A 16584-nucleotide genomic window follows, 5' to 3' on the forward strand; every position below is an offset into this window, starting at 1 on the left:
AAGTATTATCAATAAATTCATGGCTTGTACTTATTTCCATTTTTGAAATAAAAGGCGATTTGGCGAAACAAATCTTATAGGCTCGCTCGAGACCTAATACATACAATTTAACAAGAGTCGTTTGAATCTTAGTTAAAAAAAATAATTTAGACTCGTCCGAGTCAAATAAATAAAAGGATCCATTCGGACCTACAAATAAATTACACCAGCAGAAGTTTAGATTAACTTCTCAAAATAACAAACGAGTTTAGATTAACTCTACAACTAAAGAAAAGCAATGGTCAAAAGATCATTATATTAACAGAAGCAAAATTACAAAGGATCCGCCTACGATCCAATACAAAAATAAGGCAAAAGCAAAAAAAATACAAAAAAGAAGAAAACAAAAATTAAGCCTTCTTCAGAGCATCTTGCTTCTGCTTATCAAGCTTCGCCTTCACCTCCTTCGCCAAAGAAGCAGGATCCAACTGATTGACTCCAGAAAGATCGACGCCTGGATTCTGCTCCCGCAGCTTTGCCCCGATCGCCAACCGGTACTGAGTCATGACTTGGGAATAAAAGCTCCCAGAGTCACCCAATCGCCGGCGGAGACGCTCCTCTTCTTTCTTCAGATCATCCCTCTCCTTAGTGAGAGCACCTGAAGAAGACTGTAGAGACTCGACTTCCTCGGACAAAGTTCGAACCCGAGCCTCTAAAGCGGAAATCTCCCGAGTCTTGGCAGATACGGAAGACCTCAGCTGCTGGATCAGACCAGTCGCCTCGCCAGCCTCCTCCTCCATCTTCTGTCTCTCGGAGAGCCAGGATTCAGAATCCTTCTGAAGCTTCTTCAGTTGATCCACCGCATCCCTTCGGCGGCGCTCCAAAACAGCGATGGACTGGACCACCTGAGGAAGAAAGCAACAAATAAGAAAAAAGGAGAAGCAAATCATAATATAAAACAAAAGAAAAAAAAGCATACCGAAAAACCGCCGAGACAGGCGAACTCGGCCAAATTATCGCCATGTTCGCGATCAATGGACTCAATGTCCTCTTTTATCATAATATTCTCCATGCAAGCATGAAGAATGGCGACGTTTGAAAGTCGAGGCGGATCTTGTGCGTCCGCCCAAGCCGCAAACCGAGGTGCCTCCTCGATAGACACCCCAGAAGACTTCTTCTTCTTGGGACGCTTGGCAGAAGCTCCAGCCTGGTCCTCAGCAGGACGTTTCTGACCGGCGGTAGGCAACCCCTTCAGAGAAGGAGTTGATTCCTTCGAAGGAAGCAAAGGCGACTCAGAAGTCGCAGCAGGAACTTGATCGCCGGAAGCAGGACCAAGATCCACCGAAGCAGGCGTTGGATCCGGTACGGCGATCGTAGACGGATTAGGAACGCCACTGGTGACCTCGCCCATATCTACAGTCATATCGACATGAAAATTGTCAAGCAAATGTTCAAGAGAAGTCGACATCCTACAAAACAAAAACATAACAACAAAAGATTAGAAAAATACCTTCTAAAGGAAGACCCGCCAAAAGTATTTCACGGCGACTCAAATACTGTTCTAAAAGAACGCTGTACTTGGGCTTATCAAAACGACAATCCGACAGCAAAGACAGGGCGAAGTCCTTCTCCCCATCATCCAGATCAGGTACATCAGTAAGCGAAACCTTACTAGAAGTAAAAGTCCGCGAAAAAGAGGAGAAAGAAGAGTGCTGAACCAAGAAAAACTTAGGGGTCTAACCCTTCAAAGAAGAAGGAAGACTAAAAAGAGATCGATTCGGTCGACCACCAGCAAAAATAAATTCCTCACCCTTTCGGCGGGAGAAAACATAAAAATAATTAAAAAGAGCAAGCGAAGGCTCCTGCATCCGAACCCTACACGATTCCATAAAAGAACAAAGAAGGCGAATCGCGTTCGGATGCAGTTGACCCAAAGGAACACCTAAATTGTGACAGACCTCTACAATTAAAGACTCTAAGGGAAACCTAAGACCCGCTAAAAGCTGTTCATGAAAAATTACTATCTTGGAGGGCGAATCGGTGCTATGATTCGCCCGATACGATTTTGCCGGTCTCAGAATAACATACGACTCAGGAAAGTTGAATTCCTCGGCATAACCGAGTATCTGCTCTCTTGACAAGGAGCTCCGGGTATATTCTAGCTCGTCACGAGCACCCTTCGCCCCCTCAGTTACTTCTGACATTTTAAAATTTTTAAAATGGGGGGGAAACACGGAGTGATGATGAAATTAAAACTCTAAAAGATCAAAAGATAGGAAAAGACGAAGAACAAGACGAAGAACAAGAAGAACAAAAGGAATAAAATCAAAACTGAAAACTACCAAGAAATTAAATTAGCGAAAAGGTAAAATACCTCGCAAGCAAATACGCAGGATCGAAAGAAAGATAAGGAGCAACTTGAAAACGAGGAATCTTGACAGCAGAAGAAGGAAGCCACAGAAAGTTTGAAGAAATCGAAGATTTAGCAGTTGCAGAGAAAGCAAAGGTTGAAGAAGAAAGAAAATGAAAGAAAATGAGCAATTATATAGCCTGAACCAAAGAAACTGAAAAGACGAGATCCCATAATTACAAATAAGGACCAACTAATAGCGCACGAAGACACTTGTCCTTCATTCAGTCATAACCCTCTACTGATAAACAACACGTGGCAACGCAGAATCTTACTAAAGATGAAGCGTCGCCCACAAACATATGGAACGACTCGCCCGGAATACAAAACGACTCGCCCGTATAAAAGAACTCAGCTCCAAAAGAGCTAAAATCCACTAAGGCATAAATGCCAAACTACTTCAGCTCATTTGCGGGGGGGCTAATGATGGATACCGAATCCTACTGTAAGTATAATGGAGCCGAGTTACAGGAGATCCACTCTCAGGTGACACCGGACTCCCCCTGAAGACCGAAAGATATGAAGGAGATACCGAATCTCTAAGATTCGGTAACACGCTAATAAAGACCGACTCCCATATGATCCGCCAAGAGCGCGTCAGGTCCGGGATTCAGGTAAACGACTAAGTATTGAAATATTGTCCTATTCGGACACAAACACTACATATGGAAAGATAAGCTCTACTTTAGGAAGATAAGACTATTTAGGAAGACGTTCCTAAATAGGACTCTTATCAGATTAAGGTAGATCCCGACAAATCAGGAGAATATCTACGATACGGCCGAATCCCTACAAAGTAGGATTCACCTGCCTAATACAACTCTACTAGGTATATTCGACTACTATAAAAGGAGCACGAGGTATGCCTAGAATCACAATTACATTCAGATACTCAAAACGCTGCTCAAAGCTCTAAACTGACTTTAGCATCGGAGAGTTAATCGGACAACCACCGTCCGGTTAGCTTCTACCCTGTTTTGCAGGTTCACTCACCGGTTCAGAAGGCAGACTCCATCATTTATGAATGATGGATTGTTATACTATTTATTTTTTTCCATAAATAATGTTAAAACCATTGATTTTATTTTCAATCCAAACGATGGAATTTTAAAATCTTTGGATTTAAATTCCATTGATTTAGAATCCATCGATTTTGTTAAAATCCATAAATTTTAAAAACCTCAATCCAAACGGTGCTTAATGTTTTTGCTATGTATATTATGATCTTTAAATTTTGTTAGTTTTCTATATCATCTTATTTAACTCGCTAATTTCGCTAACAATTAAAATAGGTCTATCTTTGCTAAAAAAAAATCTTTGCTAAATATACTCATGATTTGTTTTGAACTGACGTGGCGCGATGTTATTCATTTATATATACAAAATTTATGTTATGTGGCCTATACAACCTCGCGCAATGTCCATTACAAATGAGTTTTGGGTATAATTAGCAAAAATTTAAAAGATGATGGATTAAATGAGCAAAATATAAAAATCGTGTATATTTGGCAAAAATTTAAAATTATAGATAGATATATTAATTCTGCCAATTTAAAATGCAAAAAATGTATAGATAATCGATATTTTAAATAATTCATTACTAAAATTATTAAAATAGATTTTAATTTTATTTTGTTTTAATCTTTTATCAAAAGTACCATTAATAACTTATGAGATATTATGGAGAGAAAAAGATTAAATTTTATAAAAAAATAATAAAAAGTTGCTGGAGATAAAAAAAATTCCAATTAAACAAACATATCATAAATATTCAATACTTTAAAATAATTCATTACTGCAATAATTAAAATAAATTTCTATCTTATTTTATTTGAAGACTGCTATTATGAAATTTTGGTTTAACATTTTTTATAATAATTTTTTCATTTAAAATTACTATTTAAATTAAATAATTAATTTGATTATGCATAAATACCCGGGCTTATGGCTACTTTTTTTTTAATACGTCACTACATTAAATAGAATCTGAAACAGTTACATTTACAAGAAATTCGAGAAATTCGAAAATTAGATCCGATGACCTGACATGGAACAGACTATTTACATTAACACGCATTGTCAGATTCGCAAATCTACTTATGAAAACAAAAACTAAATTGCTAACTGTTACGTCAATTAAGTACAGTACTCAGTTAAACTTTTTTAACGCCCGCTAACTGATTTTCGATATCAGAAACTACATCCATAACCTCTGATCTATACCACCACCCAACCAATCCTTTTAAAAAAAAGGGAGAACAAACTTTTTATAAAAAATGACAACAAATTTTTCATATAGAAAGGACAGAAACAATTGAAAAAAACAATAAAAAAACTAAAATAACTCATAAACGATTCCATATAAAAGGTCTTTAATTTATCTTTGACTCGCTTTTCGATAATAAATATTAATCTTTTAAAAATAAAAATAAAAAAAATTGATATTTATTAAATTTTATAGAATTAAAGCGTAACAGAAAAAAGAAGATGAATACCGCTAACAGAAAAATCAAACAATTGGCGATAGCCGGAGAAAAAATTGAAAATAAATTATTCGGGGTTAGAATATTTTTTGAGAGAGAGAGAGAGAGAGAGAGAGAGAGAGAGAGAGAGAGAGAGAGAGAGAGAGAGAGAGAGAGAGAGAGAGAGAGAGAGAAGTGTAATCCGTTCAACTATAGGGCTTACGGCTACTTTATTTAAAATAAGTTATCGTCCAAGATATAAAAATTAAAATAAGTTATAAAATACAAGTTTTTCAATCCAGCCAATGGGTGAGTTGAAAATTGTCAAATCTCGCCAATCCAAGCAGGCTGACACTATTATTGTGTAGTCATCTTTCTGAGTCGGCTTCCTCCTCCTCCACCTCCACCTCCACCTCCACCTCCACCTCCATGGCCAAACAAAATCTCTCTTCTCATAATTTGCATACTTGCAGCAGCAACTACCATGCTTTCTTGAGCTTTACGGATGAAGATATTAATTTCCTTAATCAGCTTCTTAAACAGCTGACCCTCAAAGGAATACTCACTAATGGCATTGAAGAAGCAAGGTTTTTAGTTGTTATTCTATCTGAAACCTATGTTTCTTCGGCTGGGTGCTTGGATCAACTCGTGCGGATCGTCGATCGCTGGGAGATCAACACGGAACAAGTTTTAGTACCCATTTTTTATAAGCTAGATCCCTCTGATTTAAAGGATCAGATGGGTATTGTAGCTAATGTTTTTGCTGTACATCAAATGGAAGAGACGGTCAAAGTTCAAAGGTGGAGAGATGCTCTTACCAAAGTGGCCTCCGTTTGTGGTTGGGATTCACGCCATTGGTAATTCTTATTCATTTAGATTACGGATAACAATCGTTTTTTTTATATTGGTGACTAAATTTTAATTATTTTCGTAATTTTGATCATGGTAATTGTCTTATCTGTAGAATCAATAACTGCATTTTTTATGCATTTTCTGAAAAAGCTTAATTGGCTAGTTAATCGTAATTTGTACTTACTACTATGAGCAATTGAAACAGGGAAGATAAGGTCTTGGTTAAGGAAATTGTAAGAGATATTTCAGACAGATTAATTTACGGATTATCAAAAGATACCGGTTATCTTGTTGGAATCTGTTCCCACATAAAGGAAATGGAGAAAACATTGTGCTGCAACTCCAATGTGGCCCATATGGTCGGAATCTGGGGCATGGGTGGCATAGGCAAAACAACAATTGCCAATGTTATTTATGATATGCTGTCTAGCAAATTCGAAGTTCGTTGCTTTCTTGAAAATGTTAAAGAGAACTTCAAAAAACATGGTGCAGCTTCTTTACAGCAGAAACTTCTTTCTATAATCTCATTTGGTAAAAGGAATTTCACTACAGGGGCCTACAACGTTGGTGTTAGTGTAATCAAGAGAATGTTTAGTCGAACTAAGCTTCTTCTTGTTCTTGATGATGTGGATGACTGGAGACAGTTGGAAGCCTTAGCTGGAGAACCTAATTGGTTTGGTTCAGGAAGTAAAATTATCATAACTACTCGCGACAAACACTTGCTACATGCACATGGAGTGACTGATATTTACGAGGTTAAGTGTCTACAGACAGACGCAGCCCTCCAGCTCTTTAGCCAATACGCTTTCAGACAAAAGAATCCCAAAATGGAATATTTGGAGCTTTCAACACGACTTGTTTCTTATGCACAATGCCTTCCATTGGCTTTAAAAGTCTTAGGGTCTTTTCTTTATGAAACAAGTATAATTGAGTGGCAAAAAGTTCAGGGTAAACTAGAAATTATTCCTGACTTGAGGATTCATGATGTGTTGAAAGTGAGTTTTGATGGGCTGGATGATTTGCAGAGGGAGATATTTCTTGATATTGCCTGCTTCTTTAATGGGGAGTTGAGAGAAGTAGTGAGGAATACTTTGGAAGCTTGTGGCTTCTTTCCTGACATAGCATTTGCAATTCTTAAGGATAAGGCTCTCATAACTACAGAAGATGATATGAAGCTGCGTATGCATGATTTGTTGCAAGAAATGGGTCATGACATTGTGCGACAAGAATCTGAAGAACCTGGCAAGCGTAGCAGGTTATGGATTCCTGAGGATATTTACCATGTATTGACAAAGAATACAGTAAGAACTCAACATAGGCAATAGATATGCATCTCTTACCTTACCTAACAGCTTCCATTTGAATGTTATATTTTTGTGGTAATAATATTTCTGCTAATGGCTTGAAGGGGACAAGATCCGTAGAAGCAATATCTTTAGACATGTCTAAATCCAGAGATATGCACTTAGAAGGCAATGAATTTGCAGGGATGGGTCGTCTTAGATTGCTCAACTTCTACGTATCTAATCCTATTTCTAAACAGAAGAAGCTGGATGATAATAAAGTGCACTTTCATCAAGGTCTTCAGTACTTTTCCAGTGAGCTCAGATATCTCCAGTGGCATAAATTTCCTTCAAAATCTCTGCCATTAAATTTTAATCCTGAAAACCTTGTTAAACTAAAGCTATTTGATAGTAAAGTAAAAGAGCTATGGGCGGGAGTACAGGTATGTCTTCTTAGATGTCCCATGCATATTTTGTTGCTCAATTGTTTGTTAGTTATAATTTTTATGTGATTGTCATCTATTGCAGTCCCTTGTGAATTTAAAAGAAATTGATCTCGCCGGCTGTGAATACTTAACTGCAATTCCTGATCTCTCGAATGCTAAAAGTATCAAGACTATAGATCTTAACCGTTGTAAAAGTTTGATCGAGGTTCCATCCTCTATTCAGCAACTTAACAACCTGGAAAAAATCAATCTTGCACACTGTGAAAGTCTTATTTCTCTTCCTGACAGGATTGATTCGAAATTTTTACGAGAAGCAACATTTACTCATTGCTCAAAACTCAAAAAATGTCCTGAAATATTTGGAAATTTGGAAGAGTTAGATTTAAGCTACACTGGAATAAGTGATTTACCTAAATCAATTCAGGAGTTGAAAATTCTCAAGTTTCTTGATCTCCAAGGTTGCTCAAACATCACAAAGTTTCCAAATGTTTCACCCAATACAAAAATCTTATATTTGAAGCAGAATGCAATAGAAGAGGTGCCCTCATCTATCCAGTTTCTGACAGGACTTGTTACATTGAAGATTTCTGAAAACATAAAGCTGTCGAGCCTTCCGAGTAGTATATGGAAGCTAAAATCTCTCGAACTTCTTGATCTATCCGGTTGCTCAAAATTAGAAAATTTTCCAGAAATATTGGAGCCTATTAAACTCAGTGAACTCTATTTGAGAGGAACGGCTGTTAAAGAGCTACCTTCAACCATAGAACACCTCAAGTCTCTTTCAAAACTGTTGCTTTATAACTGTAAACGACTTGTCAGCTTGCCATGCAACATCCGGAAGCTCTCTAAACTTCACTTGATAGATTTAAGGTATTGCATAAAGCTTTGTTCTTTGCCACAGTTTCCAGAGTCTCTGAAAATTTTGGCAGCAGACCAATGTGAATCACTGAAAACTTTATCAACCAAATGCAAATGCTGTTTGAACTCTCTGCATTTTGTGAATTGCTTCAATTTAAATTGTAAGGAAGATCTTCAATTGGCAATTCGGCTTATGGCAAGTAAGGTGTGTGCACAAGCAACTTTTAATTATCAATCTGTAATTTTATCTATCTATATTACCTCTCTTTTACACATTTTTATTTTGTATAGGCCATCAGGAGTAAAGCTGAAACTAAAATTCTTTTTCCGGGGAAAGAAATCCCTAAATGGTTTCGTGACCAAAGTACAGGATCTTCAGTTACCACGAAGTTACCTCTAAGTTGGAACGTGCTCAAGGGTATATCTGTCTGTGTTGTCTTTGAATTAGGGGATCCACCAAGTTTGGAAGACTTCAGTACTGGATTCGATGTAAATGCTTTATTACTAGAGCTGAAGGAAGCTGCGAAGATGAAGATGTGAGAGCTATCATCTGGGATTGGCGATGGTTTGATGTTGATATCCATTTAGCTAGGTCAGATCATGTGTTGATATGGTCTCATCCCTATACCACAACAACTGAAAAAGAAAAAGATTGGTTGAAGAAATATTCAGGCAAGGAGGCCTGTTTTGAATTCTGCTTTGAAACCTATTCTGAACTTCTAAACATCAGCATGTTCATGGTGAAGAAGTGTGGAGTTCATCTACTTTATGATGATGAAGATGAGACCATACTCATGCCCAACATATATCTTGCCTCTAACAATGAGCAAGACGAATTACCACAATCCAAGAGACTAAAACTTTCAGATGTAGTAATGTAATTGTGCAAGAGATTCTGCTGCAGAGAACTAAGGTATAAGCTAGCAAGTTGTAGTAGTTGAATCTGTATGTACTTTTATCAGTTTCTAAAGCCTTGAACTTTCTGAATCTGATACAGTTTTTCAAGGGCGGAGAAAAAGCTGTAGGCTTCTTCTTCTTCTTCCAGGAACTGAAATTCCACTCCGGTTTCATGACAAAACTAAAAGGATCTTCGGTAATGGCACAGTGCTGTTATTTCACTTTAGAAGCTTGCAAGAGCATTGTTCTTCAAGTATTGGATTAGATGTGGATTTTCTGTTAGGGTTGATTTTCTGTTAAGTTAATTTCTATTGAGCTGTAGGCTTTTTTTTTTTTAGGAAGAATAAATGACACCTAAAAGATAAGTATTTTAAAAGAACAAGAATAAACTCCGAATCATAGCAGTAAGATCCAGCAAATTGTAGTTAAAGAGATTGCAATTCACAAATGGAGAACTAGGATCTGATCCGTTACATGGAAAAAAAATACAGAAATTAAAGGAACTTTAAAGGATTCTACATTTCAAGATTTTTTTTCTCCGCATTTAAAAATCAATCAAAAAATTGAACTTGTGAGCATGGAAATCATCTTTACTTTGCATTTCGGTTGACTTTAAGATATGGCAAAGCTTTAATCACATTGTCGTAGTCACTGCGGTCAACTCCGATCTGCACATAGTTAGTTATAGCCACGTTAAATTAAGACAACATGCGTCTGTATGGAGGCATATAAAAAATCTAAAATCTGCAAAACGAATGTTGACATTAACGTAGAAGAAATATGCTTTAGTCATATAGGTAGGACCATAGCCGCTCAAAAGATAGCGTCCAGGAATGAAAATTATAGAAGTAGAGTATAGAACCACAACCAATCTGTCTTTAATCTCAACTACTAGTGACAAGAATTGAATTCCTTTTGAGAAGTTCCTTATCAGTTTTTGTTCAACTGCTAATTAACTTTCCTGCAAAAGTAACCAGACCAGACCTGGTTCTACTTGTTTGCTGCTGATAAGTAAACATTTATAAGTGTAGCTCAAACCATCAACATGATAATCACCAGGTTGACGCACTATGTATGTAAATTGTACTACCAGCATCTACCCAATTAACTAAGCAAAAATGTAAAAATCCCTTTGGCGTAACGCTTGTCTTAAGCGGAATTTTTTTCAGCAATCTACTAGCATAATTTGACATGCCAACCACTTCAGTTTCTTCATAATATTGTGTTGTTTAGCTTCTAAATTAAACCCAAGAAGTTGCATCTCAGACGCACGCAGTTTTGTCAAGCAGAATATAGGTAAAAAGGAAACCTATTGTCAGGTCGACAGCAATTGTTTATTGGGATACCATAAATTTTGGCAAGTTATCTACCTTGTTCCTGGCCCTATCGAACCAGCTCTTTCAGACCCTATCAAGCCAGCATTTTCAAACATGGTAAACAATATTTTAATATTACTATAAGCTCTTATACTTCTGAAAGAAAGACACTTCTTTTTTATCCTTAGACTAGCCCTCCCAGATAAGAATTTATACAGGTCAAATAAAAGCAACTCCCACTCGAGAAGTCAGACTAATAGAGGTCTTTTAGCGTCCAACTCATGAAAATGAAAGGAGAGGGGGCAGATGCATCTACTTATCTAATTTCCTCAAATTTTGATAAGACTGGATTCTTGGGGATATACAAAGAGTCTAAAACTTGTGCACAGGCTCATGCATTTTAGTGCAACCAGATTCAACTTCCTTCCTACCTAAAGAAAATAAAAGAATCTCTCCATATAATACTGTCACTCAAATCAGTTACGCTGATTCTTTGTCCGTCACTGTATTGTTTTTTTCTCTCTAATAAATCCATAAGTCTTCACTCCAAATTTCCTTCTTGATAAATGCATACTCGAATCGTTTTAACATGTTGAATATAAAAGCACTATAGATTCAGATTTAAGAAAATGTTTCTCTCCTTCTTCATGATGGAGTTATTATTATATCAACATCAACTAATCCAATGTCTCTAAAAGAATTGTCTCAAGCTAATTTGATCAAACTAACACCACAAATACTGAACAACACAAATTTAAATATTATATTAAACTAAACTAGGGAATAAACATTATATTAAAGTATGCTAATAAAAATTGAATAGAGAATGAATTCACCATTTTGGAAAGTCTTAATTTCCTCTTGGTATTTTTCTTGGCCAGTAAATGCTGCTTCCCAGCTCTCCTCCTCACTATCTTCCCTTTACCTGTCACCCTGAATCTCTTTGCCGATGCCTATAAACAAAAATGTCACCAAATTCAAAACCCAAACAACAAAAACCCAAAGCCCAGGTGAAAATAAGGGGAAAAGGTAGAAAATTGACCTTATGGGTCTTCATTTTGTAACCTTTAGCAGCAAAAACAGTGAGAGATTGAAGCCTGTGAGTGAGCGAAGAGACAGAACATGGTTGCTGAGTCAAAAACGAGTGAGACCCAGAAATGTTGCGGCGTGAACTAAGTGACAATGAGTTAGTGTTGAGCTTATTGAAAGGTGAAAGACGAGGTGACCCGGAAGAGAGGCGAGTTAATGAAGAAGATTGTAAAGGGAAAAACTTCAAATTGAAAGACAGCATAGTTAAGGAAGCCATTGATTGTTGGCGTTGTTGTTAGAACAGAGGCTCTTCAAAGGAAGATATAAGGATGACGTGGAGAGATATGGTGCGGATAATGGGAGCACTCTCCTCCCAATCTAATTCACTTTTTTTTTTAATTAAGTATTGCTCTTTGTTAGTGTATAGAAAAACGTATACTCTATGTAATTAGATTTAATAGTAAATAATATTCTATAATTTTAATATACAATTTAAAATATATTTTTTAAGTAAAATGTTGAAAATTAGAAATCAGGAAACGCACCAGAGCATCTCAACTAGGTTGACACCCTCTTAGCGTTTGCATCACGCTTCCAAAGTTCCAAAAATAATATAAATAAAAAATAAAATATTCATACAAATTAATGAATACAACCCAAAACTCAAAACTAGCAAAATCTATATAAGATAACTGCTTACTGAAATCATGAAAAATAATGGGATTACAAAAAGAAGGCGATGCCCAACAAGTGAAAGAGCTCGCAGAAATTCCGTGTTTAGCCATTTTGTCCGCCACTTGATTACCTTCCCTATATATATGAGAAACCCGAAATTCCATTTTCGAAACATGATGAAGGCAAGCAATCCATCTCTGCAAGAATTCCCATGGAACCTGTTTTGACCTTCATGTAAAAAGATTTACCACATACATAGAATCACTCTCAAGCCAAAGGGAATGCCATCCTTTTTCCCAAGCAATATTCACTACATAGATAGCAGCAGCAAGCTCCGCAATAAAAGAAAAATATAAACTATCATATTATTTTTATAATTCGAAACGTCAAACAATTTTTATAGAAAAATACTGATATTGACTTCGGAATTATATTACTCTTATATTGCTCTGACATCCATATTCACATTTTCATGCAAAAGAATTACTTTTATTTTAAATTATAAAAATTTGATAGTTTAAATTTTAAATTGTTTTAGTTAGAAATTCATATTAAAATTTATACTAATTATTTTGCAATTGTCACATATTATTAATTATGCAAAATTTCATAAAAATTAACTATATTCTTGAAAGATAAAATATAATTACTATTCATATATTTAAATATATAAAACATTCTTTATTATAGCATTAAATAAGTGATTATTTTTAAAAACCATACCAAATTAATCTCAAGTATTTTTAAAAAAAAATGAGTAATTTTTGTTAATATATATCTTTTTTTTTCTAATTAAAATTAAACAATGACATTTTTTTTGTGCACCTTTAATTTAGTGAACCAAAAGAATCCTTAATGATAAATAATGTTGTTAATGCCTATACTGTAGCAATGTCATCACGAACAATTGACCAAAACACTAGCATTTGATTTTGAGCAGTAAAAGAATTTCTCAGTCAATATCAATATCAATTACTTCAATCTCAAACATATTTAGCCAATGAAAATTTCCATGATTTCATGACCAAAGTTTTTCTTTCTTTCGACAGAAATAGATGCAGAAATTCATTACAACAGCAAACTCACTTCTCTGTCAAATCTCAGGCACCAATTTTGTGTAAAGCTGATGCGATCCTACTGATAAACTGCAATTCCATCAAGTGCTTCTCATATGCAGCAGTCGTGTCTCTACTATTTGGTTGCACACAAAATGGTCCATCGGTTGCCTTGCAAAAACACGATACCAGATGGCTGCACAAAGCACTTGCGTGCATCGAAGAAATCGAACTTAAGAAATTTTAACTCGAGCTAGAATTCCAATTAAGGTCTTGACAAAATCGCAATGGACTCCCATTCCAAACTACATATCACATCCTGCATGACAGAACACGGAACATCAAAAACAATAACCCGAAGAACCCGCTAAAATCAAACCATGCACGTAAAGTCCTCAAACATACTGAGGGATTTTGACGATCAATGTCAAAGCTGTTGATTGCACATGGCTCAGCCAAAAGCTCAATGGGTTCTTCACCTGATACGGCAGTTATCAAAAAAAACAAACTTCGTCAAGCTCTTAGTTTCCGAAAAACAAACGTTTATTGCATCAGCAATACATAATCCTAAAAGCATAATCACGTACCTTGTTCAATAACAGCGAGGATTCCATCTTCCGAGCAAATCATCGCAGGTAAGATCCGGGAGGATGAAATGTTACTGCTTGAAGATTTAGTGTAGCAGTCATACTTAACCTCCCAAACATCACTTTCAGATAAGGATTGGGTTGTGTCATTTGTGCCAATGCCAGAAAGAACAATACTTTGTTGTGGCCACCGTATATCCCAGGCAAATACAGTACCCGACGAACCTCCTGCCTACAAATTACTAGAGAATTAGATCATCAGCATGATATCATCTAGTTATATCATACAATTTTCAAACTACTATGCAAAGTATGGCAATGTAGTTTTAACTGTTCTCCTGAGGTGGAAATAAAGCTACTAATTAATTCAGTAGAAATTTTAGTTATGAAAAGCACGAAAGCAAGTACTATTGCCTTTAAGCAAATGTACATAAAGTCCACTAAAATACAAATTTAAATTTTAAAAAATATGTGATTTTCTTTTTTGAAAAAAAGTTTCTCTTCGGCAACATTTATGGCATTATGATAAATGTCAACTCAAGGCAAGCAATGACACAGTAATCGACTAATCGTGCTTCAGTTTAAAAGAAAGCACGGCCACGGGCACAGCATATATAGTCTCAGGCTTTAATCACATCTTATGTAGCACGAAAATGGAAACACTGAACAGAAAACCCGAAATGTTATTCTTTTACACTAATAGATTATAAATATTGAGTTTCATAGATTTTGGAAACAAAACTCTAAATGTACGAACTCGAAAAATTTCTGTGCAACATAGATGACAACTAAATCATAGGGACTAACAATATCTGCCACAAAAACTAAAGAGCTCATTTATAGTTCTATAAACACTGCATACATACACAGCTGCCCAAAACAGCAAAAACAAGCAACTTCCAACCATAATCCATACGTAATGGTAAAACATATCAATTATGAGTAAGCTTACTAGGCACGTGTGCTTTCTCGAAGGATGAATATCGATGGAATGTATAATCCCAGAAGTTGTTCTTCCTTGATCCCTACAGCAATATAGGAAAATACCACATTGAGAACATTTAAGTACACTCACCTCATCTACCATAGATGACATGCAAGGAAATTATGTATTGATTGCTTGAATGTATTTAGCAAAACATAATTCAACAAACACTCAGATCCAGATCAGTCTATGTAGCACTGCAACGAAAACGGAGAAACTAGAGCACGAAAAACAGCAAAACCATATAGTTTTCAGAGTTTTGGAAAGTTTGCGGCAATAAAAAGGAACGTAGTAGAACTAGACAAGTTTTAGTTCAACCAGGCGATTAACATTCACTTGAATTGAATCAATGAAATGAAAAACACAAAACACTCACCATATACCCTTAAAGTGAGCAACAGCTGAATTAGGGCGTCTCAAATCCCACCATTGAATCCCAAAGCCAACACCACCAGTCACAAACTCAGTAGATGAAGCCCACTTAACAGCACTATAAGAAACCAAACCATTCCCATCATAAACGCTTTTAAAATTCCCATTTCCCATTTTACCCCCATCAAGAACCCTAACCAAATTCACTCTGCCATCTTCACCAACACTCACAACTTCACTCCCTCCTTCCATCACATCCACTCCCCGGATGGGCCCCACGTGGAAATCTCTATTACCGGCCACCGAGATTTTAGGGTTTAACGACTCTTGACTGGCGGTGGGGAAGATGTGGAGTGAACCGGAGAAAGTGGCGGCGGCGGTAATTGATGACGTGGAGGTGAGACAAGAAATGCGGGAAGATGGGATCCATGAGGAGAGTAAAGTTAAATTTAGGGTTTCTGAAGGGTTAAAGGAGTGGGTTTCGAGAGAAGGAGTATTGGTGTCGGTGTTGAAAGAAGCGGTGATGATGGATTTTTGAAATGGGGAGAGAGCTGGAAGCCATCTGATTGAGTCTATGTATTTAAATTGTGGGAGTTTTTGGATTTCTGTTTGTTGTTGTGGGAATGCTACAGCAGCTGTTATCGCCATTGTTAGGGTTTTTCAAGGTTTTTTCTCCTTGGAGAAGATGATGAATAATGTGAAGTGTTGTCGTTTCAAGTGTTTGTGTATATTGTTGGGTTTTGTTGTATTGGGCCTTCACTGGAGCTGAATTAGTGGTCCACTATTTAGACCTAGAACTAGGAGGAGTTGACTGTTAATTTTATTTTATTTTTAACAATGAGTTTGTTACTGATTTTTTTTATATAATTGGAGAGGGTTTGTGGGAGGAATTGAATCACGGCCAAAGCAGTTAGCTGCTCTTACTGAGTCAATCCAACAAATAGTTATTCATATTTTTTTTAAAAAAAATCAGAGTTTTAAGATTTATAGATTAGTTATACTTTAGATAAATTAATGAATTTAAAACTTCTACTATTTGAATTAAATATAAAATTATAGTATAATTTTGAAATAATGTAATATTATAATAATTTATTATGTATAAAATAATGATATCGGAAAGTTAATCGAAGAACTATAAAAAAAATGGTGAATTTTTAAAATTTATCCATTCTCATTATTATATAAAACCATAAATTTTGTTTAAATTCATGAATTTTGACATTTAAAATGTATCAACCTAAACAAAGACGATTTCAAGTAAAAAAAATATCCGAAAAATAATGGATTTTTTTTTATCAAAAGTAGAATTACAGTAAGTTAACTAGCTGACGGAAGGGTAGGCCAAACCCACACTCTCTGAAGATGCAAAGTGAAG

At 35.9% G+C, this 16584-nt stretch overlaps 4 protein-coding genes across 5 annotated transcripts; 1 reads left to right on the forward strand and 3 right to left on the reverse strand.

Annotated features, from left to right (window-relative positions):
* Positions 1 to 353: 353 nt before the first annotated feature.
* Positions 354 to 1088, reverse strand: LOC126665889 (uncharacterized). The gene is made up of 2 exons (XM_050358822.2): positions 959 to 1088; positions 354 to 884 (listed from the first exon to the last, which is right to left on the reverse strand). The coding sequence occupies exons 1-2, from the start codon at positions 1049 to 1051 to the stop codon at positions 390 to 392; spliced, it is 588 nt and encodes a 195-aa protein (XP_050214779.2). The 5' UTR covers positions 1052 to 1088; the 3' UTR covers positions 354 to 389.
* A 3952-nt stretch (positions 1089 to 5040) lies between these two features.
* LOC126675222 (disease resistance protein RUN1-like) lies at positions 5041 to 9408 on the forward strand. 2 transcript variants are annotated; one of them, XR_008789994.1, is made up of 6 exons: positions 5041 to 5708; positions 5909 to 7004; positions 7112 to 7429; positions 7515 to 8495; positions 8582 to 9203; positions 9288 to 9408. XR_008789994.1 is itself a non-coding variant. In XM_056104344.1 (5 exons), exons 1-5 carry the CDS (start codon positions 5281 to 5283, stop codon positions 8828 to 8830), a joined length of 3072 nt encoding a protein of 1023 aa, XP_055960319.1. In that variant the 5' UTR covers positions 5041 to 5280; the 3' UTR covers positions 8831 to 9279. The 2 variants fall into 2 exon arrangements, 1 of the variants encoding a protein (XP_055960319.1); XM_056104344.1 differs by lacking the exon at positions 9288 to 9408 and having other exon boundaries at positions 8582 to 9279.
* A 164-nt stretch (positions 9409 to 9572) lies between these two features.
* LOC126663645 (50S ribosomal protein L35, chloroplastic) lies at positions 9573 to 11926 on the reverse strand. The gene is made up of 3 exons (XM_050356440.2): positions 11546 to 11926; positions 11340 to 11456; positions 9573 to 9855 (listed from the first exon to the last, which is right to left on the reverse strand). Exons 1-3 carry the CDS (start codon positions 11807 to 11809, stop codon positions 9778 to 9780), a joined length of 459 nt encoding a protein of 152 aa, XP_050212397.1. The 5' UTR covers positions 11810 to 11926; the 3' UTR covers positions 9573 to 9777.
* A 1229-nt stretch (positions 11927 to 13155) lies between these two features.
* LOC126665893 (nuclear pore complex protein NUP43) lies at positions 13156 to 15972 on the reverse strand. The gene is made up of 5 exons (XM_050358825.2): positions 15211 to 15972; positions 14802 to 14874; positions 13850 to 14081; positions 13668 to 13741; positions 13156 to 13581 (listed from the first exon to the last, which is right to left on the reverse strand). The coding sequence occupies exons 1-5, from the start codon at positions 15852 to 15854 to the stop codon at positions 13528 to 13530; spliced, it is 1077 nt and encodes a 358-aa protein (XP_050214782.1). The 5' UTR covers positions 15855 to 15972; the 3' UTR covers positions 13156 to 13527.
* Positions 15973 to 16584: the final 612 nt, after the last annotated feature.

The sequence above is a fragment of the Mercurialis annua genome, linkage group LG1-X, assembly GCF_937616625.2.
Source record: "Mercurialis annua linkage group LG1-X, ddMerAnnu1.2, whole genome shotgun sequence".
NCBI lineage: Eukaryota > Viridiplantae > Streptophyta > Magnoliopsida > Malpighiales > Euphorbiaceae > Mercurialis > Mercurialis annua.

Excerpts from the sequence above, each read along its gene's own strand:
- LOC126665889 (XM_050358822.2), bottom strand. The coding sequence starts at position 1,051 with ATGGAGAATATTATGATAAAAGAGGACATTGAGTCCATTGATCGCGAA. Across the intron at positions 885-958 it reads CCTGTCTCGGCGGTTTTTCG|GTGGTCCAGTCCATCGCTGT; the intron begins GTATGCTTTTTT and ends TTTCTTCCTCAG.
- LOC126675222 (XM_056104344.1), top strand. The coding sequence starts at position 5,281 with ATGGCCAAACAAAATCTCTCTTCTCATAATTTGCATACTTGCAGCAGC. Across the intron at positions 5,709-5,908 it reads GGTTGGGATTCACGCCATTG|GGAAGATAAGGTCTTGGTTA; the intron begins GTAATTCTTATT and ends CAATTGAAACAG. Across the intron at positions 7,005-7,111 it reads ATGTATTGACAAAGAATACA|GGGACAAGATCCGTAGAAGC; the intron begins GTAAGAACTCAA and ends AATGGCTTGAAG.
- LOC126663645 (XM_050356440.2), bottom strand. The coding sequence starts at position 11,809 with ATGGCTTCCTTAACTATGCTGTCTTTCAATTTGAAGTTTTTCCCTTTA. Across the intron at positions 11,457-11,545 it reads ACAAAATGAAGACCCATAAG|GCATCGGCAAAGAGATTCAG; the intron begins GTCAATTTTCTA and ends TTTTGTTTATAG. Across the intron at positions 9,856-11,339 it reads AATTAAGACTTTCCAAAATG|ATCGGAGTTGACCGCAGTGA; the intron begins GTGAATTCATTC and ends AACTATGTGCAG.
- LOC126665893 (XM_050358825.2), bottom strand. The coding sequence starts at position 15,854 with ATGGCGATAACAGCTGCTGTAGCATTCCCACAACAACAAACAGAAATC. Across the intron at positions 14,082-14,801 it reads CGAGAAAGCACACGTGCCTA|GCAGGAGGTTCGTCGGGTAC; the intron begins GTAAGCTTACTC and ends AGTAATTTGTAG. Across the intron at positions 13,582-13,667 it reads TTGATCGTCAAAATCCCTCA|GATGTGATATGTAGTTTGGA; the intron begins GTATGTTTGAGG and ends TCTGTCATGCAG.